General features: G+C 32.3%; 3 protein-coding genes across 6 annotated transcripts in view; 1 reads left to right on the top strand and 2 right to left on the bottom strand.

Annotated features, from left to right (window-relative positions):
- Positions 1 to 1141: 1141 nt before the first annotated feature.
- On the bottom strand, positions 1142 to 5756 carry LOC126841743 (E3 SUMO-protein ligase PIAS2-like). 2 transcript variants are annotated; one of them, XM_050578367.1, is made up of 3 exons: positions 5281 to 5417; positions 3305 to 3983; positions 1142 to 2678 (listed from the first exon to the last, which is right to left on the bottom strand). In XM_050578367.1, exons 2-3 carry the CDS (start codon positions 3972 to 3974, stop codon positions 1471 to 1473), a joined length of 1878 nt encoding a protein of 625 aa, XP_050434324.1. In that variant the 5' UTR covers positions 3975 to 3983; positions 5281 to 5417; the 3' UTR covers positions 1142 to 1470. The 2 variants fall into 2 exon arrangements, with proteins under 2 accessions (XP_050434324.1, XP_050434323.1); XM_050578366.1 differs by lacking the exon at positions 5281 to 5417 and adding an exon at positions 5428 to 5756 and having other exon boundaries at positions 1143 to 2678.
- A 413-nt stretch (positions 5757 to 6169) lies between these two features.
- Positions 6170 to 11559, top strand: LOC126841758 (zinc finger CCCH domain-containing protein 18). 3 transcript variants are annotated; one of them, XM_050578393.1, is made up of 15 exons: positions 6170 to 6413; positions 7346 to 7488; positions 7775 to 8308; positions 8380 to 8717; positions 8780 to 8906; positions 8968 to 9057; positions 9135 to 9301; positions 9423 to 9734; positions 9803 to 9976; positions 10082 to 10224; positions 10324 to 10453; positions 10512 to 10716; positions 10790 to 10862; positions 11079 to 11158; positions 11284 to 11558. In XM_050578393.1, the coding sequence occupies exons 3-15, from the start codon at positions 7799 to 7801 to the stop codon at positions 11380 to 11382; spliced, it is 2448 nt and encodes an 815-aa protein (XP_050434350.1). In that variant the 5' UTR covers positions 6170 to 6413; positions 7346 to 7488; positions 7775 to 7798; the 3' UTR covers positions 11383 to 11558. The 3 variants fall into 3 exon arrangements, with proteins under 3 accessions (XP_050434350.1, XP_050434351.1, XP_050434349.1); XM_050578394.1 differs by lacking the exon at positions 7346 to 7488 and having other exon boundaries at positions 11287 to 11559; XM_050578392.1 differs by lacking the exon at positions 7346 to 7488.
- An 81-nt stretch (positions 11560 to 11640) lies between these two features.
- Positions 11641 to 21615, bottom strand: part of LOC126841759 (heparan sulfate 2-O-sulfotransferase pipe) — a 29959-nt gene continuing 19984 nt past the window's right edge. The window contains exons 4-9 of the mRNA XM_050578395.1: positions 17976 to 18167; positions 15452 to 15531; positions 14600 to 14756; positions 14374 to 14498; positions 12454 to 12608; positions 11641 to 12352 (exon numbers count right to left, since the gene is read on the bottom strand). Of these exons, the coding sequence (XP_050434352.1) occupies positions 12195 to 12352; positions 12454 to 12608; positions 14374 to 14498; positions 14600 to 14756; positions 15452 to 15531; positions 17976 to 18167 (867 nt within the window). The 3' untranslated portion in view covers positions 11641 to 12194. The remainder of the gene's footprint in view (positions 12353 to 12453; positions 12609 to 14373; positions 14499 to 14599; positions 14757 to 15451; positions 15532 to 17975; positions 18168 to 21615) is intronic.

The following is a 21615-nucleotide window of genomic DNA, read 5'->3' as shown; positions in this document are numbered from 1 at the left end:
GTACTCGTAATATTATTCCATTAACAAAATAATAATAATGATAATTATTTATAATGGTCGAATAAAAACGCATATGAAAAATATTATTAGTGATTTGTTCCAATTACGCTCGACTAGATTGAATTAATAAACTTAAAAATGGCCTACGTAATTTATACATTTCATTCATAATTTACACAAATTGGCATTTAGCAACGAGATTAGCATAAGGCATTTTTTTTATTACTGTTCGGTAAGGATAATTTGAATATTAAATGTAAAAGCTTATAAAATAATCCCAAAATTATTAACACTATTAAGTTCACTGCATTCTTTAAAAATAATGTTTGGTGTTCTTACTTTTGTTTAACAAAAATAAAACAAAGTTTTAAACAATAACAAACAATTTTTAGTTTTTACTAACACATATTTGACAGACATATTCGAAATTAAATTTTTTTTAAATCTAACTATTAAAAAAAAAAAAAATAGAAAATTAAAAATAACTGTAAAACGGTTCATCTTTGTAGGTTTAACTCGGTCTCAGATATGAGCTATTTCATAAAAAAATTATCGAAGAACTTAGCCAAAAATAATAAAAAGTAGCGGTCTCCACATCTTCTGCTTCAAATCCACCCCATTTATCAACGTCAGTAGATAAGTATAAAAATCTTGCGATTGCATTTTGAAAACTTTTTGTTTATGTCTTAGATAAATATAAAAAGAAGTCACAGGTGACAGGTCTACTTTTTTGTGTTATACACTAGAAAAAGTCAGTAATTTGTGCGGCATTTTACACAAGTTTTGAGAAGAGATATTTTTGTTTTCACAATTTCAAAAGTAATAATAAATTATCATTGGTATACTTTTATTTTTTCAAAAAACATATTTAATGTTATTGAAATGTATAATAAATAAAAAAAAAAAGATTATATACACAAATAATACAACAAAAAATGTGATCACAAATATGTTTAAAAATAATAAAATAGATTTACAAACTTAAGCACTTAATATAAGTAAATTTGATTTTTTATACATATTATGTACGTAGAGCATGGAAAAACTTATTTAAAATGTTTTCTGTTGTAAATACATTTAAAAGAAATAAGACTTCTCATAATAATAATAAAAACTATTACTACAATTTAAAAACTGTAATACATTTCTTAAGCCAATATTTATCGAAAGTATAAGTTATATATAAATTAGTTTTGGAAATTTTAGTCGAATTTAATACATTGCAAAGTCAGATTGAAATAACTTTTAAGTATTCATTCTATCTTTTAGAAAAAGCTGAATTATATTCTTAATACTGGTAAAAAAAAATTTTTTGATACAAAATTAATGGATTACAGTCATCTTGTAATTAAAACAAAATGGTATTTTATTTTGTTGTCGAACAACATAACCCAAATGGAAGTGTTTGAGTTATTAAAAAAAATGAACACAATGACAATTAAAACGTATTATGGTAAACGCAGTATTCGTTTACTGGGGTTCTTCGGTCGTATTGTCAGTTGGAGGCGGCGGAGTAGCAGGAAGTTGTGGACTCGTTGATGGCGGCGAAGGGCTATCTAATTCTATTATTACACCTTGTTCTGAACTAGTCACTGCTTGTTGAGGTTGCACTTGTGCAAATGGTTTTGACGTGACTTCAACAGCCGGTTGTGCTGCATCGGCTGCTTGAGCTTCGTTCTCTTGTCTGGGTTTGTCATTGTCGTCTTCATCGCTCAAGGTCAAATCAATAAGGGCCGATTTCAATTTTTCAGACTCCTTAGCGATTGCAGATACTGGTTTAACTTCTGGTTTTTGGATAGTCGAGTTGTCCGTGTTGCCGTCGTCACTGTCGTCGTCCAAATCTACTGAATCGATGGGCTTTTCTTTCGGATTAGGAACGCTTCCTGAACTCTTAGGTTCTTTTTCCTCTTCGTACACTTTCCAAGTACCGTCAGCGATAATTTCTATTTCCTTACAATCGTCAGGAAGACTGGGGCTTGTCACCACTTCTAAGAAGTACGATTCTATTTGTATGTCATCGTAAATACATGGTTTACTGCACGTGGGACACATCCACGTTGGTTTTTTCTCATTCATCAGAATGAAAATTTTCGCATCAAAACATTGTAAATGATCACATTTAGCGGATTTAGCGGGTAACGTCATTCTCATTTTACCCAACGGACATACTAATGAAAAACGATAAGAAGTAGTGGCTAAATCAGGATCGACGTCAGCTAGTTTTGCTATAATGTTGTTCTTCGTTTCTTCTGCGCTTCGTGTACCTTTGTCTTCTAGTCGTTTTAATAAAATCTCCGAAGTCAACTTTTTTACCAAGTACAAACTTATTACATAGGTTTTCCCATCGGGGTTCCAATTTATAACTATGTTGTTAACAACGATTGGGCTGAGTTTCATAAGCTGAGTACAGTTAATGGGCCTAGGAGTTCGTCTCGCCTCGGTGCCCGGTCTAGTGTTGGGCGTTGTCGGCGGCAATGGGCAAACCTTGCCGCAAACACGGATGTGAAGACCCAGAGGCATGAAATCCGAAATCTCATTCAGACCTGGTTCGGAGAGACAAATTCGAATTTGTACCTGATACAAATATTCATTCTTGCCGTTGGTCATATCACGATTCATAGATATATGAGTGGCATCCTCGGGCAATAAACGGATTTTGAAATTCGATTCACACATGCCTGGATAAAAAATTAAAAAACAGTTAACCGATCAATTTATAAGGATTGTTTAGTTATCATCACAGGCAAAGATCATGGTGGGTTTACAGGTAAAATTGTGTATAAATCTAACAAGAATGAAAAAATTATGAATAACTAATATAATTTAATAAATATTTTCTTATTATTTTTCATCGATAGACAATAAAAAATATGCTTTTTTGAGTGAATTAAAACTATTTTAATGTAACAAAAATAAAGGTGTATTTTTAGAAATAAAGTTTTGGATTAGCCAATGCCACTTACTTTCTTACCACTTATCCAAAACTTATGTAAAACTTATTTTTACTTATTGTTAATACTATATAGATAAATAATATATACTACATTTTATGCAACTACATTATGTTTAAATAGTTCATGAATAATTTAATAATGAATAAAGTAATTCATACAATTTTTTCATACTGAAAAAGGAATTAAATGCTCATTTCTGCTTATCTCTCCTTTAGCCCTCCCTTTCCGGAAAAAAATAATTTATTTAAAGATAAAGCCCCCAAGGGTTATTCTTTCACCAGATATCTAAGCCCTCCCCCTCCCACATAATATTTGACAAGATCTTCACTTATGGTTATCGTTATACATACCTCGAGGGGGATTCGGTATACTGCATCTTTCTTGGCCAACCATGGTTGTTGGTTTAATTATTTCACTGATGACTTCGTAAAACGGTAATTTTTTTAATTTGAAGTTGGTCTGGGGTTGAGCCGTAGGGTTGAAACTATTTCCAAGATTATTAGGGCTTAAGTTATATCCCATTGGATCGGGTAGCACCATATTCTGTGGATTAGCAAGCATCTGCGGTACTAGACCACGTGGAGCTCCCGTTTGATAATTGTATTGCATGGTACTGTTGCCACACATGGTTCTTTGCATTGGCTGCATGCCTTGCGGTAGTCCAGCTCGAGTTATATGCATTGTCTGTTGTGAATACTGAGGCGGTGGGAACCGTTGCATTTGTTGAGGCTGCATGTTCATCGGCATCATACTATGTCGCGGGTGGCTCGGCAAAATGTTACGTATCATGTTCAAATCATTACTTTGGATCGACCGGTGAATTTCAACAATTTTTGATAAATATGCAGTTAAATTGAAGCCGACAGCTCGATTTCTCAACAACTCAACAGCTCTATCTCTGATTTCCGATTTTCGACCTGCTCTGTTAAAGCCGAAAGCACCTAACAATGCTTGCAAATCGTTTGTTCGGAACTGCGAGAGCATGTTTTTGTATGTATCTTCTGTGTAACTGTGGGTCATTGTGTATGACTGAAAACAAGTGACAAAAAATATAATTTTTATGTAAATTGAAAATTAATAAACTGTTAATACTATTGTGCAGAGCCTAAATAAAATATTTAAAAAAACACTTATATACCGTTAAATTGTGTAAACAAAACTAATAAACAATGTTTACATCATAATTGAAATACCGTCTACCAGAATAGGGTTATGACAAGGTATAATATATAAAAAACTTTTCGTCGATAAGTATGCAAATCCAATTTTTTATTACACTACTTAATTTGTTAGAAAAATAAAAAAATAATTAAACTAAAATTGAGAATACTTATTCATTTCAAGTACAAGCCTTATGAAGTAAGCAAGACATAAATATTGACTTGTCCATACTAGCAGTAACTTCTAACCAGATATTGAAGTGCCTAAAATTACTACGAACAAGTAAGTGTAATATATATAAAATAGTAGGAGGAGTGGTCAAGTGGGTTAGGCGGCAGTGTCTTAATGCTCACTGTCGCTAGTACGACACTTGGTCACAAGTGCTCTATTCGCCAGGCGAGCAATCGTCCGGTGAAAGGAACTGCCATCCTCCTCTCCGGTGACGGCCTGAAGACCCGTCCCGGACAGCGAATCTGTCTAGAAACTATCATCTCATGAAGGCAGCATTAGGCCTTAAAGGCCTGTTAAGCTTGATGATAATATACATACAATTTCAATGTATTTTTATATTAAAGGCAAAAGATTAAAAAAATACAATTTTGGTCACTATAAGCATGAGTTTTCTCTGAGAACAAAGGTGAAGTGTAGTATTATTTATAACTGTGCATTACTCAACCGCACTTCTCTTCACGTCCTAACTTATACTAATAACTTTAAAAGTAGTTATATCACATTGTATAATAACATTACGAAAAATTAAAATTAAAATTTTTTTAAATCCTATGAGAAATTAAGTACATCACTTTAAAAGATCACTTTGCATCAGTCATATAAGTTTCAAGATAAAAAAGGTTATACGTGCTGATACGTCCATCGAAAAAACTGATGGGCCGGAATTCCACCGGTCTCTGGCATTATAAACCATAGTTATGAATGTAGAGAAACATCATCATTGTTGTTATTCGAGTTTTTTCGCTATATGTAGAACAATATTTTTGAATCAATAACTCATTAAATCACGTTTTCTTAGTATTATGATGGTACATTCGCGTCTCTAAACATTACAGATACAATTTTGCTTAACACAAAATTATGTTGTTACATATTGACTTTTCGCTATAATAGCGAAATGTTTCAAAAATTGAAAAAACCGATAATAACATACTTAGTTTGGGATCAACATAAACGTTTTGATTAGTTCCAGAACTGTAGAAACTATTCTATTCGAACTAAATTTTAAACTAAATCGGTTCTTACGTCCACGGTAATATAAAATACCTATGATTAACAATTATTGGTCTTTTGTACTTACGTTATTTAGTTTTTTGTTTAATACGACAACAATTTAAATAATAAACAAACACAATTTATAATCTAATCAACAATATCTATCGCATATATAGATATTGTAGGTACGGTGTGCCGTCAAAGCGAGATAAAATTGTATTCACATTATTATTCTTATTGTCAATATTGTTAATTTTCAATCCAAGTACAAAAAATACAACAATTTTTTTTTGGACTTTGGTTACGTCGCGTTTTGATTTATGTCATTTTACACGAAAAACTAATGTGGACACGATTTTTGAATTTTTAATGTAATACTTATAAAATCCGAACGAAGTACGAACCGTCTGTACTCTGTAGTGTGATAAAAACAAAATCAGTACCATCAGGACCATTGATTAAGTATTTAATCAATGGTAGGTACTAGCCACTAGGTACGACACGAACCGACCAGTTTAGCCATTATTTATTGTACGCGTCAAGTTTACTGTTTATCGGACAAAATGCGTTAAACTTCCAAAGAAACCGTTTTTATTCGAATATTATATTTATCTGATCCCGACGTTGTTTGTAAATCTTGCGCGGTTTTAATTTTTTTTTTTAGCACTGCGGGTTTTTGATGATTTTTTTGAAAAAATATAAAATTCAAATATGACCCGAGTTACAAACAACAAGCGGCTACACTGGTCGAACCTTCTAGTAGTTCGCTCCTTGTCCCCTCCGTCAGCATATCATCATATCGCCATTTTGGTTATTGTTTTTTTTTTTTTTAACAAATGATATGTGTGCGTTCGGCGTTTTCATCGGCCGTTTGGTGTTTTCCTTTAACGCGAGGCGTCCCTCTTTGAGAAAATCACAAACAAACAAACGGAATAATAAATATTGACTTATAATAATTATTACAATAATTATTATCGTAGTCTGGCGCGAACACTAGCAGAGCCGACCACGATTCATGTTAGTTGTAATAACATCAGCGTCTGTTCACCGAAGGGCTAATTGTCGTTAAAGGTAAGTGCGATTGACATTATTTTTGTATTAAACTTCTTATTCTTTTTTATTTTTTTTTTTATTCTTTAAATAAAATACTGGTATAAATGCACTATATTATTAAAATAAAAAGTTTTAACGGAAACCTTTTTTGATTTGCCAGCTTTTAGTGTTTTTTTTATGCTGATTAGTAGTCCTCTGGTAGGGTAGAGTGGACTAGATATCTCTATCTTTAATTTATGTTTACTTTCTGTTTTGTAGTGTCATAATCTCAGTTTGGACTTGTTAAGCAGATACCGTTTGCAGAGCAGTATCCGTTAACTTTATTTATTCCCTTTTGATAAGCTTTTTTTTTCTGTGGAGTTAGCAGTGAAGGCGTGAGTTAGCATATTTACCAAGATCCCTGAGGGACTCGAGTCAGCTCCTGGAGCTGGCAGGTGTAAGGACTTAAATTAGTAGTCATAAAGTAGTTCGCACATGCTCTTATAACGTCTTCTTTAGATGACCACAGCTGGTCGCTACTACTGCACGGTGAAGTGGGCGTCTCCCGCAGTGATTATTTTTAAAGTTTAAGTAGCTACAACTTATGAACTACACAGTTTTTACTTTAATCAGCATAAAAAATACTACAAGATTGGAAAAATTGTTTAATTAATCAAAAAGTTGCAAAAAAAGTATGCCTCAAAGTGCATTTGTTCCAAAATAATATGTACTAATCGTGTACACTTTAATGTGTAAGGCACGCGAATAGCATGTTTATTTTAAAAAAATAACATCATGTTTTTTAAAATATACTATAATGTATTTTTTATTATCTTCTTTCTCTTCATCAGTTTTCAGCGAAACTTTTATACTGCCAATCTATAAAAAAAATATAATTGGAAGTACTTTTTTAATACGGGCAAACCGTTACCCGAATAGTTTTTTTTATTTTTTTTTTCATTTAAATACAGTTAGTTTGTGTCGTGTAAAGTCTATATAAAAAAAAAAAAAATACTTGAATACCGCGAGTCACTTTTCTTCCGTAAAATCTTGCGACAAAAAGTGCGTTCCCGGTAAATATTTCGGCACCTCGATATGTTGGCCTCAAAGGAAGGTAAGATCAATAAAAAAAAACCATGTCATGTTTAGGCTTGGCCAGTTTCGGGATTAATGGCCATGCTTTACTCAAATAAGTTATGTATTTTTAAGTGTTTAAATTTACTTATCTACATCATTTGTTTTTTAGAAAAAAAATTTTTATTACAAAAATAATCTATTTAAAACACAATTCTGTCGCGTTTATTGTCCAAACATTTTTGTTTGTCAATTTGTAATTCTCCACTCTTGATATTACTTTATTTAAAAGAGTATGTATTGATTTAAATATTGCGTTTATTTAGAATTTGTGCATACAACGTGCACCAATGGAATCGGACAACTCCTCAAATTCAGATGACTCTCAATCAAACAACTCTAGTCGATCGGCATCGCCAGAAACTGCTATTCGAGAACAATCTGCTGGTAGCTGTTCACCTTCAGCTTCCAGTCATAATTCCGGTATTCAGAGTCCTGACAATAATACTTCTAAGTCTGAAAGTATAGAAAATGGAATTCAATCACCAGAACAAGGTCCTCAATCCCCCGATAGTTCCTCATCTAAATTTAAAAGTCCTGTTGACGAAGGATCCTGTAGTCCAGACCATACAAACGAGCTACCCAGACCGAGTTCGGCATCAAGTTCTTCCAGTCAAGCATCTTCGGTTGCTGGATCACTCGATGGACGTAGTCAGTCACAAGCATCATCTAAAAATTCGTCGAGGAGTCAAGCGTCTGATAAGGGTAAAAAAGCTCCAGTTAACTATGCTGAAGACCTATCGGACGTGTCGGATGAAGATCCGATGGATAATATAAATTACGAGGACAACGTTTCTCCGGTAAATAGTTTTATAATTTCTTCAATCATTTTTCCTATGCAGCTTTTTAAAAATGTTAATTGGTTTTGCAGAAAAGTAACCAAGAATGGGCGTATGATTGTGACAACAATTCCAAGGACAACGTTATACCAGTTAACGGCCACGATAACAGTGACACTAAAATAGAAAACAATACCGTCAACGATCCAGAGGAGCCTCTTGACTTCGAGGCTGAAGATGGTGAAGACGGTGAATGTGATGAACCAAAGGCAGAAAAAGAAGATAGTGTAGTCGAAGAAGAAAAAGAACCTGAAGAGCTTGAAGAAGGTGAAGTTTCTGATGAAGGCGAACACAGACCCGAAGAAACAGAACCAAGACCCATTTGTCGATTTTACTCTAGGGGACAGTGCACGTGGGGTGCGAGTTGTCGGTGAGTAATATTCTAGTAAAAAATGTATGGACCAAAATAAGTATCGAGATTGGTCTATCTAGATTTTTGCATCCGGGCGTCACTGACAAAGGGAATTATTCAATGTTCGAAATGGTACGGCCGGTTCCACCGCCTGGTGGCCTACCATTCTTTCCTCCCGATCCTTACCGACCTCATGAACGGCCTTTGGTAAATTTTTGAAAATTAATTAATGTATTGCCAATTTTTGTGTTAACTTTATTTTTATCAGATTCCAGGAATTCCAATCGCTCCTCTTAAAAAGGATGATGTACCTCCTGTTGAGTCTGCTTGGGAAAGAGGATTACGTCAAGCCAAAGAGGTAAACATTATTATTATTGAAACGTTGTAAATATCAGACTTACGATTTTTCTAATATCACAAACAACAATATTTTAGATACTGAAAAAATCCAATAAAAAAAAGGAAACTGATATTGATTTTGAAGAAAAGAAAATGAATTTGACATCTAATCAAGAAGAAGTAGAAAAAGAAAACGATTATTACGCACAACGTCCAACGAGTCCGGCGGCGCCACCTGCAATAAGTCCTCCTATTGAAAGATTGTAAGCAAAGCGCGTACTTTAAATTGACAATAACTTTTTGCATGTTAAAAATTGTTCCTAAATGTTAATCGTTATTTTTTGTTAAATGATATGTAAATTTAAAATGTTTTGTTTGTTTTAGTAAATCCGATCTGGAAGCTCGTCATCATCGTGCTCCACTTCCTGATGCTTACGTAGAAGAATTTATCCCGCCACACGTCGATTTCTATCATCATCGTCCAGAATATTGGCCTCCACATCACGGACGTCCTTTACCACATTTCCCTGGTCATCCGATGGATTTCCATGCGGCACCACGGAGAAATCCATATTATCCGTATGCACCTCCCGATCCTTATTATCACCCGGGCTTAAAACCTCATCACAGGGGATTACCTCCTAAATACCCTCCTAACCGAGAAGTAATCGTACAGAGGTCCGAAAAATCATACAGGTACATAATATTAGATTTGTTATATTATATATTTTTTATGTTATAATATGTTTCATTTTATTTCGTAGTCCTCAGCCGTCTGGCCATCGTAACCGAAGAGACAGATCATTGAGTCGACCTCGTAGAGGGGATGACTGGGCCGATCCTTGGATGAGATCAAAATCACCCGGTGGTGGCAGTCGATCTAAACTCAGAGGCAGAAAAAAGTCATATTCTTCTCATTCTTCGTTTTCATCATCGAGGTAATTTTAACAAAATTTAAATTGTATGGAATAGCATTTATATGAGGCTTGAACATTTAAAAAATGGATCATTATTTATTTATTTAACATTAATTTCATTTTTAGGTCTGGTAGTAGTTCAAGTGCTTCGAGCTACAGCTCTCGTAGTCGATCAAGGGGTAGGTCTAATTCTATGCCAAAAAATAGAAAGAAGCCTCCACAAATACCATTTAAAACGTCTCCTGGCCGTAAACAAATACGAAAACCAGGTAAACAATAAACTTAAGTTAACATTATTATTTAAACGCGTGTTTGTATTTTAATTTTTCTTTTTATTCTGTTTTAATCGTTTTATGAAATGTTTCTAGAGAGAAATTTATCACCCGTTGATGTGTTTGATAAAAAATCAGCCGGTCGATCAATGAACCCGCCAGTGCCAACAAATCGGTGGTCTGTTTCACCTACAAATTCGACTCCGATGGTAATGCCGATGCAAAGGTAAGCAGTTTGAGCCGTCGTGTTTACAATATAACAAGTTAACTGTTATTATTTTTAGAGCACGCCAAATGCCGATGCCACCCAGGTTTGCTGTTAACAAAACGGCCGAAACAAAGTCGCCATCCAGTACGCACACTTCATCTACTTCATCAAGTAATGAATCGGCTTCTGGAACTAGTTCTTCAGAATCGTCCGACTCTAGCGGTTCAGAGTCTTCTTCAGAGGGCAGCGGAACTCACAGACAAATAAAAAAACGAGATCAGGTAAAAACATTGAATCTGAATATTGTTATCAAAAGAAAACTGAAATGAACTGACTACATTAAATTTTATTTAGGCTCAGAAACAGCAAATTAAATTAAATCTTAAGAAGAAAACATCTGCAGCTGTTGTTCCTCCAGTTAAAAAAGGTAAACTGTTCATTGTTATCTAAACCAAACCCAGCCAGTAATTTTTTTTATTTAACCCTTGAAAATGGTTGGTGTTGATCCCAAAAAACCTTAACAGTATCTGGCTATTAAAAAAAAAAAAAAAAAAACCAGGTTATTGGTAACTTTGATTGTGATCGCCGATCAAAGTATCAAACCAAAATTTACTCTAATTTTTGTTTTTTTTTTTAATTTTAGAAAAATCTAGTATGCAAGGTAAGAAACGTGCACTGGAGGAAGACCTAGAAGAGGCGACTAAAAACCCTTCTCCTCCTCGGGTAAGTCATAAAACATATTTTGTAAAGTTATATAATAACAATTTTGTTACAAAGTCGTTTTGTCGAATCGACTTACAAATATTTTCGTATGGATTTATTTTAATTGTATGTATAATGTGGAATAGAAGAAAGGTGCCGTACCGACGAGGCGAGAGGAACTGTTGAAACAACTGAAAGCCGTCGAAGACGCCATAGCACGTAAAAAGTCAAAAGTCACTTTGTAAATAATTTATTTTATTTTAACCATGGTCATAGTATTGTGTTGACTTGATAATTCTATATTATGTATATATATATATATAGTTATGAATACGCTAGTATTTTTAAAATAAACGGTTTTTATCTCGTATACAATATACATACATGTATTTTAATAAGACATATTAATAATAACAACATAAATAATACGTTTAAGTTAAATAGTATACGTTACAATTTTTTTTTTTTTTTTTTACAAAGACACATTTTATTATCAAATGCAAATTTAAATATACTACATAAAAAAAATGTTATTATACAATACTAGTATTTTTAGTAATACGTTTCAAGTCAAGCCTGTATTCCAGTATTGTTGTATTACCAAAAATACTATATAAATATTATTTTAATTTACCAAATGTTCCCGAATGAAACTGCCGATAAAAAAAAAAAAAAAATAACACTCATATATTATTATGTAGATAATTGAGAATTTATTTTCGGGAACAGTTGGAAGGGAAATCTAAAATTACTGGAATACATACTCGATTTGATGGTAAATTATTCCAGAGTGTTTAAACGTCAAATCGTATTTTAAAAACTAATGAGATAAAAATATACAAGATAAATGTCGAGGTCGATAGTAAACGACGCCAAAAAGAAACCAAGAGTAAATTTTAAAATGTCGCTCAAGGAAACATAGTATTTCAGATGTATAATAAGTACAGGCGCTATCTTACCGACGTAACTTAAATTATGTTAATATGAATAATAAGTCGTAAGGAACTGTCATTCAATATATGTGTATATTGCCAATATGCTATGTGTTTTTGGTTAACTATAAGTTCAACGCCAGCCTCTGTCGGTACAGTCTCTGCCGGCAAAACTGGTAGAATTCTATTTCCCTGGTGAAGTTCTTGCGCACCATGTCTTTGACCGCTTCGCTGACCTGCGGCTTGAACGCATTGTGATTGACTTTGTGCAGTCCCATGTCGCCTGCAATCGGATACGATGAGGATGTTATACATTATTCAACAAATTTTTATTTAAAAAAATTATTCACAAGTATCTGATATGTGATTTCGAACGACGTTTACCGTAATAGACCTGGGAGGCGCCTTTGAAGAATTTCGGTATGTAATGCTCGAACACGGTCAGCGTGACGTTGAAGTCTTCCAGTACGCCCACTACAGCGTAATGTTTCTCCACGGATCGTTTGGCCCTTTCCAACGCTCCTTCGGAATTGAACGGTCTACACACACGGTGATAGCGATTAGTTAATAACAATAAGAAATATTTAATATATTTATAGAAATAGTTAATTTATTTATTGGACTATCACGGCTACCTTGAAAGCGATTCAAAAATGTTTTATTCATCTCTACGCGTGTAAGCAGTCTGAAAATAACTCGCTTAATTATTAGAGTAGTAAAAGCTGGGCATAAACTGGTGTTTTAATGGTTCTGGTTAGTTTCTAATGACGTCACAGTTATAAAAAAACAAAACTTTTTTAAACAACTATTTAACCGCCAAAATATTTATATGAAAAGATGAACGCTCATTAAAAATCGCTCACACGATGAACATTATAGTTTTTTTTTTTTTTGTATAATTTCAACTGTGAAAAATTAAATCGCATTATGAAAAATCTATAATTTTCTATAGGTACTTTTTTTGTAAAAGCATAACTTGTTTTGAACTTTTACTTTTAATAGCCGGTAAATAGCATCACATAATATAATACAACTTATATGGTAGGTACCTGTAAAGCGTATAAATAAACGGATGATACATTTAGAATTAATTTCATTAGCGCACACACCTAATACGTATTACATGACAATTTAATCGTTTATGGGAACAAGTTTTTTTTTCCACTTTTAGTTTCTGTAAAAATGATTAGAGATTAAACAATTTTTTTACAGATTATCCAATTTGTAAAGCGTACTCGAATCATAATTGTTTTTTACACAATGCCGTAACAGTAAAAATAAATCTTCAATATATTTCTTTTGAAATCGTGAACAATCAATATAATATGCTCTAGTAAATGTCAGCTAGGCTTGGATCAATATCACACTTTGGCAAAATTCAGTCGGACAATTAAAACAAATATTCATACAATATATATATATATATATATATATAAATATATATATATATTGGGTGATTCTTTTATCATGAACTACTCATTATCTCACTAGGCCAATTTATAATTAATTTTTTTTGTTCTTTTTTAATTGGTGCTTTTACAAAATCAAGCGAGTTATTTTCAGCCCGCTTAAACATGTTTTTACCACTGAAAATCGCCGGTGCGACGCCTTCTTAAACCGATCAAATCGCCAAATGACAAATCTGAATTTCGTCCAATCTCTTATCACTAGTCCGTTATCAGCTGACGTCATCGCGTGGAAAACGTATTCGCGTTAAAGTTGAATAGTTTTCGGCTATTTTTTTTTTGTTATTTAACACGATTGATTAGTTTTTTGGGCTATCTGTAATTAAAAGTCACGGCGACACCGGAAGGTGTGGAAGGTTAGGTCGGCGAGGGGCAGGGGACGAGACGGGCGATTGTAAATTCCACCGATTTGTAGGCAAGCTGATTTTCGGGTTGATTTTATTACATGTAAATTGCACCGGTAGTTTTTTTTTTTTTTACCTGGGAAAATAACGTGAAATCCACAGATTACAACTACTATTTAATCAACAATCTTATCGTCACGCACGTCGATAAATGTCATATCGCTGTACGAAAGTTCAACAAAATATTATTAGGCACATTTTAGCCGAGTTCGTTGATTGAGTGTATTGAACGAAGTAATTGGCAAACGTGGCCAAGTTTTGGAAACAAACGAAAATATATATGAAGATGTTTCTAATTGTTTTGCTCTAGAACTAACGTCCATAAAACCTGAAAACATGCGCCCTGGGACGACTGTGGGATTGTAGCGGGATTGTAATAAAATGGCCCTTTTTATCTATTTTATTATCTATTCATCGTCACTGTTATTGCGTACGTGCACTCTTCGTCGTGGCCGCAAAAGAACATTGTCTGTCGCCGGTGGTCGCTAATGCCTTCTCTCTTCTCGCCCTGCGTGTACGTACACTCCCGGTCGCCTCGCAGGACACAAGTTTCGAAATCCTGTGCAAAAAAAAAATTATCAAAAAATTAATTTTCACGAGGAAAAAAGTAAATCCCCCCCCCCCCCTTTTGATGAAATTCTCCGTCTGAGCCCCGCTTACTTTTTTCAACCAATTCGGATCCGGCAACGGCGTGTCCGGAAACAAGTGTTTCCTCTCCACGTAGTACCACGGCGCTCTGATGTAATAATACCAAGAGATCACTCGTTCCACGGGATCCCTCACCAGGTTTATGTAGATCGGTTCGGGCAAATAAAACCTATACAAACGGCAGCGATTACACACGATTTACACACACATTATTAAAAATGTCTTTTGGCCGGAAGTCAATCTCGAGTTTTAATCTATAAAATCTCTAATGGAAACAATACGACAATCGGCGGCTGACGACAGACAGAAAATCATAAGACGTGTGTGTTCATGATCAACAAATGTTCTCCAACAGCTAGCGAATATGTTAAGCCGTCTTAATTTTTGGGGTCAAGATGTTCGGGGTAAGCGAGTGGCTCTTTTTTCATGTCATCGAGTTTGAGGATTATTATAATTAAGTAAAAAAAAAAAAAAAAAAATGAATAAATCTCTCGCGTTATCATACCAACAAATATACGTTTAATACAAAAATTGCCTATACACAACCCCTTATAAAGTGACACGTGCGGCGTCCTCTTTATGCACAAAATTTAATATACACGCAAACCTGGACAGTTATTTAAACGGACAATTATTGTTTAATCAAATAAATGTTATAAATAAAAATGTATTTCAACCCTCCTGTCATAGTGGCCAAACAATAGGATATCTACATTTTTTATTTTTCCTGTTATAGATATTATTTATTGATTATATATAAAAAAAAAGGGCTAAAATAGCAAATAGCGAGTTATTTGCAAATAAGTAGGTATTTGTTATTTAAATACAAAACTTCCCAGGTTTATATTTGTATGTTATTATTACCTGGTGAAATTCAAAAACGATATGTGTTTTATGAACACTGAAGGTGTGTCGTACTTGGTCACCATGGAAGCTACGCGAAGCTGAAATAAAAAAAAACGCACATTTTTATAAGGACACAAGCCAAAAACAAAATAAAAAAGTGTATACTTTGTTTTCACTAATTAAATATTATTATCAGTATTGGATACCCCCAGTTGGCTATAAAAAATATTTGGCTCAACAATTAAACAGTACTAAAGAGTAAATGTAAGGTTACATTATTAGTGATGACATGATTTTAAACGATAAATATAAAATGATAGATAAAAAACCACCAAAAAGTGCGTAAAACTAAATTAAATTAATATAAACTTCAATTAAACTGAAAAGCCAGAGCTCTTTAGAAACTAGTGCTGCTTTTTTTGGGTTAAACCTAATAACATTAATAATCGAACCACCTTTTAATCTAAATAAGAGATTTTTCGCCAATTCGCATCACACCGAGTTTGAACAGAAAAATATTATTTTATAATAAAATAGAAGAAAAAAAAAAAATCAGGAACAGTAAAAAAGGGTTAGGTGTGCGAGCGCGTGCTTGACTATATAATGCATAGTAGAGAAAATATGTCCACATCATTAGCCGACCGCACATAATATGACATAACAGTTTGTTTTTATTATGAAATTACAAAAATCAACGGTTTAACCTATCCAGATAATATAATATAGACCGACGAGGCGTTCACACAAATCACAATAATAATAATAATAATAATATATATAAAAAAAACTTTAACGCAAACCGTATCTAAAATGTATTACTAATTGCATCTATACATACAGGTACCGTGTACTTATGTATGTTAAACAGTAACTAACAATGCATCGACGAGACCCCCCCCCCCCCCCAATTGCACATAACTGTATTTGGGGTCAACCACACGTCGCACGGGTAATTTTTTTTTTTAATATTATTTTCTACGGCAATTTTTTATTTCTACATTTGGATTACCATATATATATATATATATATATTAGGTATACACTCGAGCGGCGCTTCAAAATATCACAAAAAAAAAAAAATAAAAAAAACCTTCCGGTCTTCGAATGAAAGTGATGATTTACGATTATATTTACACCTACAATATCCGTTCATAAATCACCATATGTATACAATCAATAACGCTATGCATATTATAATAATAGCGATAATATAACAACATGTGTGTGTAAATTATTTTCTACACAAACGGTTATGATAGTTAAAATATTTATGAAAGATTATTGCCGCACACACAGCGTGACAATAATTAATTGGAAAAACTATTAGTTTCGACGCATCTGACTAGTTTTTCCATCACAACGTACTACGAAATAAGAGTTATTTTTTTAGACTCAAAATAAACGCATGTACAATTTGTATGGTTATTTTTTCGTCGAATCTGGTCGAAGATTTGCTCTAGCACGTTTGGTAATTTTTTTTTTTAATCCTCTCAAAAGTTATACGGAACAACCGTTTGGTAGTATTTTCTATTTTTTTTTTTCCACGTCTAAATAAGTATATTTTTTCTATTTCTATCTTTATCCATTTCATATGAAGCTGTTTTTTATTGTGTTTCCTTAGAGGAATTCAAAACTTTTCTCATAATTAATGTAGCATTTTCTTGCAAACACAAAAAATAACACGTAAAAAACTCTGACAATTTTAAAAATATTCATCAGTAATGCTAAAGAACACTAGGGTCAGTGACCTATTATTCAGTGGAAAAAAAACTTGTAAAATCATACAAATTCTTGCTTCGAAATCGAATTGTTATAGCATTATTACAACAGCAGCTAGAGCCAAATTTATGCATAGGTTGTAAGTTTTTGAAAAAAATTAACTGAACGTCATACGTATATTTCAAAAACAATGGACAATAATCAATTAGGACTTGGAAGTTAACAATTGGACATTTAAAAAGAAACAAAAACAATAGGTTCAGGCGCGTCTGCCTATTTTTTTTAGGTATATTGTTACATCCAAAAGCAATATATAGGTTAGGTTAGAAACTGTTTCTTCTCACTGTAATTAACTATTGTCAGTGTATTGTTATTTATACTTTTTTCAGTAACATTTCTAGACGTATTTCTGGTGTATATATTTAAAGGTTTCTTTGGTTATTGAATCGAAGAACGGTCGAAGAAGTTCATCACTTATCCTTTTCTGGACTAGGTGGTCTGAAAATTAGACTTACAACAATACACGTGTGAGATTTTTTCAAATTTTCATTTTTTATTGACAAAAACACGTTTATATTGGTTATGTTAGTTACAATTTTCAGTTGGGTAAAGCCTAAAGGCAATTATTTATCTGAAAAACTAAAATTCTAATTGGTATTCATTTTGCTGTCGGACTATCGATTCAAATACTCAAAATAGTGGTAAAGACTTTGATTGACTGGTTTTTTAATGTGTATTGGCTTATTTTTTAACATTGTATCATTATGTGTGGTTTTGAACGCAATGACTGGTCATAATAATAACAATAATTAATACGACTAACCTGTTCAGATTCGGCCAAACGAATGGTTTCGACCCTTTGTACGTGGTCTTGGTAAAACACAAACTTATTTTTCAAAGACAACAGCCTCAGGATTTCCATGAACGTCTGACTGCCCACTTTTGGCACCCTGTTGAAGAATATCAACTCTCTTTTGGCTCTCCCTGTATTGTTCAACGCGTCCACCTCCAGTTTCTAAAACAGTGAATAAATAAAATGACAATTATCCGGTGTACACTTATATTCAGACCTGGATATTACTTATAAACTCGACAAATTTGTCGAAAAGAAAAAAAAAATATACGATAAATAAAAGACTGGGGAAAAACGATTAGTAGTGTGAGGTAAGTCGCTATCGGTGTTGAAATTTTAAAATCGTTTAACACTAATGTTTTGGTTGAAAAATCCGAATATGTACATTTTATCCGGTCAAACTTGTATGGCGGAAGTGTATCCTATTTTATAGGCAATATTATTTTGTAGCTACTTCATTTTCCTCATTATCGTTTTTAAGTTACCTTTACAGTCGCTGTTGTGCAGTGCATACACACAAGTGACATTTAAAATATTACATAAACAAATCTGGTTTTATTTAAATATCGGTTATTCAATCAAGTAGGTATTTACGATTAGTATTGTTGTTATTGTCATGAAAAACAAACATTAGACGACACAATATTAAAACCACAATACCTTGACGGTATTGACAACTCGTTTGGCAATTCGGTGTATAAGACGTGTATTATAATAGCAAATTAACATATTGTTTTTAACCGCTGGCTTTAATTTTGCTACTACACTTTCCATAAAATATATTTACCATTATGGCAGTGATAATAACGTGATGATCCAAAATACTATCATTTCCACGTTCATAACAGCTCAGCGGATTACCATTTAGGCGGCTGACGGGTACAACACTTATGTATATTATTTAGCTATTTTTTGTTTTTACACGTTAAAAAAGCTTTTACTTCTAGTGGCCAATGGCAATAGTCAATATAGGCGTTAATGCGATGTCACATAGGTTTTAAAAATAAATAATTCTGAAGCTAATAATAAACACACGATTTTGAAGAAAAAAGAGACAAAAATGCATCTAATTATTTTTTTTTTTTCCTGAATCCGAAATCATAAATACTAAATTTAGTGCTAACTTATTACAAACGGTTTCAATACAAATGTAGTAAAATATTTTATTTTAATGTGATATGAAATGTTTAATAAATAACCGTATGCGTTGGAAATACTGTAAGATTGTTGTAAAAACATTTATGAAAATTATTTTTAGTGTACCCTTTTCATTCGTTACTATATAAGGTATCGTGTTCACATGTTGTTCTTTCAATAGTGAACCAGAGTGTGACACATTGTATCTAGTTTAGACACAATATCTTATGCTAAACAGTCAAGTCAGTATTCAATATAGCAATACTGGACCATTATAAGATAATTGTCTATTGTAACAAAATTCTTTTAAATGCAAAAATATAAATATTTAATATTTATACGTTTCAAAGCTTATGTTGAATAGCGAATAATATTTCTTTCTTCGTTTTATGCTAAGCTCATTATTAAAATTCATGCTTTACTACAATTCTCCACGTTGACAAACAATGCTAATATGCTTTTGTCAAAAAACAAAAAAAATGCCGGTAGTAACGGTACCTATTTGCTTTAAAAGTCTATTGACATTTATTTATCGATTATTAAAAGTCGATATCGGTAAATACTAAAAAAGGTAAATATTTGATCATTTTTTAGGTATTGTACAACAAAAATAAAAATGTTTTCTAAAAAAAAAACTGTAAAATTGTAGTTATTACCGAGAAAATGAGTGTCTTAGGTTAAATAGCTGATCACTCTGTAAAACTGTTAAAAATAAATTACATGATAGAAACCTTAAACTTTATCATATTATTACACTAACTTTATTAGTTTAGACTTAGAGAGCGGACGCTTAGTAGTATATTTCAATAATTAAATTATAAACATAAGATATTGGTAAATCGTCGGAAAAATTGTAAATGTAAGTAGTTTTTTTAATAGAAATAGTAAAAAATGTATTTTTTTTTTAAACAAATAAGTTCATTTAGGCTTACTGTCTGTTTTTTGTTTATTATTATGTATTAATCTAATCTCCAACTACTCTTATATAAGCCTACATATAGTTATTTTTTTATTGCAGCCATTACTTATCGCTTATATAAGTCATTCTTGTTTTACACAAATTCATCAAATTTTTGACGTATAATGATTAAACACATTTTTACTTATTCGCAAATAATTTTCCTTTTCATTTAATTAATAGTCTTCACGGTACATTGTTTTTTTTTTCTTAGCTGGTAATTATGAAACTTGTTTCTCACGGAGATGAGTTCAGTTCGTTCAACCCGTCCAATCTAATCACATGGTATTTAATTTCCAGAAAACAACATTTTGTTTTCTTTCCTCGCTTGATAGTTTTCTTTAAATTTTCTCTTTAACGCTTCACGGGACTATTGAAAATTAAAATTACAATTTCTAGATAGGCGATTGTCCAAACCATTTTCTATTCATTGAAAATTCTCTGTTGATCTTTAACAACGCGTTTGCTTGGCCTACTAGTTTATTGATAACCGATAAGTTTATAAACTTGAATATAAAAAAAAAAAATGGTTTTCTAGATAATATAATAAAACAATTTACGCACAGCTGTGTACATTTAAACGATAAAAATAATTTTAATCCACGCAAAAATGTAATTACAATTTTCAATAGTTATTATAAGTTTGCGTGTAAAAATTTAGTTCACATATTATAAATTGGAGTAATTGATGGCAGTAGATCATTTTATACTATAAAATATTAATAAACAATGGGAATCTAAACCGTACAAGTGATTTTTAACAAATTTTACAGTAGGGAAAAATTCAACATCTGTTTCAAAAAATTTAAGATTTATTGTAAAACAAGTACAGATGTGTACATATGATCCAAATTCTGGTTATTAAAAATTGTTTTATTATGTTATTAACCATAGACATAAAGTTTGCCTTGTTTTTTTCCATAAAATTATATTTCAGACCTCACTTAATGTTCGAATTTAGTTTTCCCAAAAAAAATCCAAACGCCTACTAGGATTACAAAAGCAAATATAAAATACCTAATGTAATTAATATGTACAATTAAATATTTTAATATTTTTAGAATTAGTATCTTATACATCTTATAGTATGTATATTATTATCTTTCTTTTGCACTATATTATATGAATTTAGTTTAGAACATCTACTATTGATATATGTTTTATCAACTCCAGGGAGATTAAGAATACCATAGTAGACTGGTACACCACAAAAAAATGGGTTTCTCAGTAAAAGTGGCAGCGAGTATGATCGAATTCCGAGTAATATCCGTAACGCACATGATAATATTTAAAAACAAACAGAAAGCAAAATTAAGAACAACACAAATGACACCATAATCTAAAAAAAAAAACAAGATATAAAAGCTGTTTTGTATAAACTGTCAAGTCATCGAACGAAAATTGGGTTAAATCGTCGTATAAAACAATTTTTGAATAAACAAATATATATTAGTCGATTGCCTAATAACTGAATCGGACACAATCTTAATTAGAACATGCCCTTCACTCTCTCTC

Source organism: Adelges cooleyi, unplaced genomic scaffold, assembly GCF_023614345.1.
Source record: "Adelges cooleyi isolate 19-005CV unplaced genomic scaffold, UGA_ACOO_1.1 ACOO_flye_CR_arks_rails_tigmint_CR_PRNA_41, whole genome shotgun sequence".
Classification (NCBI taxonomy): domain Eukaryota; kingdom Metazoa; phylum Arthropoda; class Insecta; order Hemiptera; family Adelgidae; genus Adelges; species Adelges cooleyi.
Note: the sequence above shows the minus strand (reverse complement) of the source record. Positions and strands in the feature narration are given on the sequence as shown.

What these genes read in the sequence shown, in the direction of transcription:
- LOC126841758 (XM_050578392.1), top strand. Translation starts at nt 7,799, where the DNA reads ATGGAATCGGACAACTCCTCAAATTCAGATGACTCTCAATCAAACAAC. An exon ending in TCTTCGTTTTCATCATCGAG is followed by an intron (nt 9,977 to 10,081) that starts GTAATTTTAACA and finishes TTTCATTTTTAG; the next exon opens with GTCTGGTAGTAGTTCAAGTG. An exon ending in TGTTCCTCCAGTTAAAAAAG is followed by an intron (nt 10,863 to 11,078) that starts GTAAACTGTTCA and finishes TTTTAATTTTAG; the next exon opens with AAAAATCTAGTATGCAAGGT.
- LOC126841743 (XM_050578366.1), bottom strand. Translation starts at nt 3,974, where the DNA reads ATGACCCACAGTTACACAGAAGATACATACAAAAACATGCTCTCGCAG. An exon ending in TATACCGAATCCCCCTCGAG is followed by an intron (nt 2,679 to 3,304) that starts GTATGTATAACG and finishes TTTTTTATCCAG; the next exon opens with GCATGTGTGAATCGAATTTC.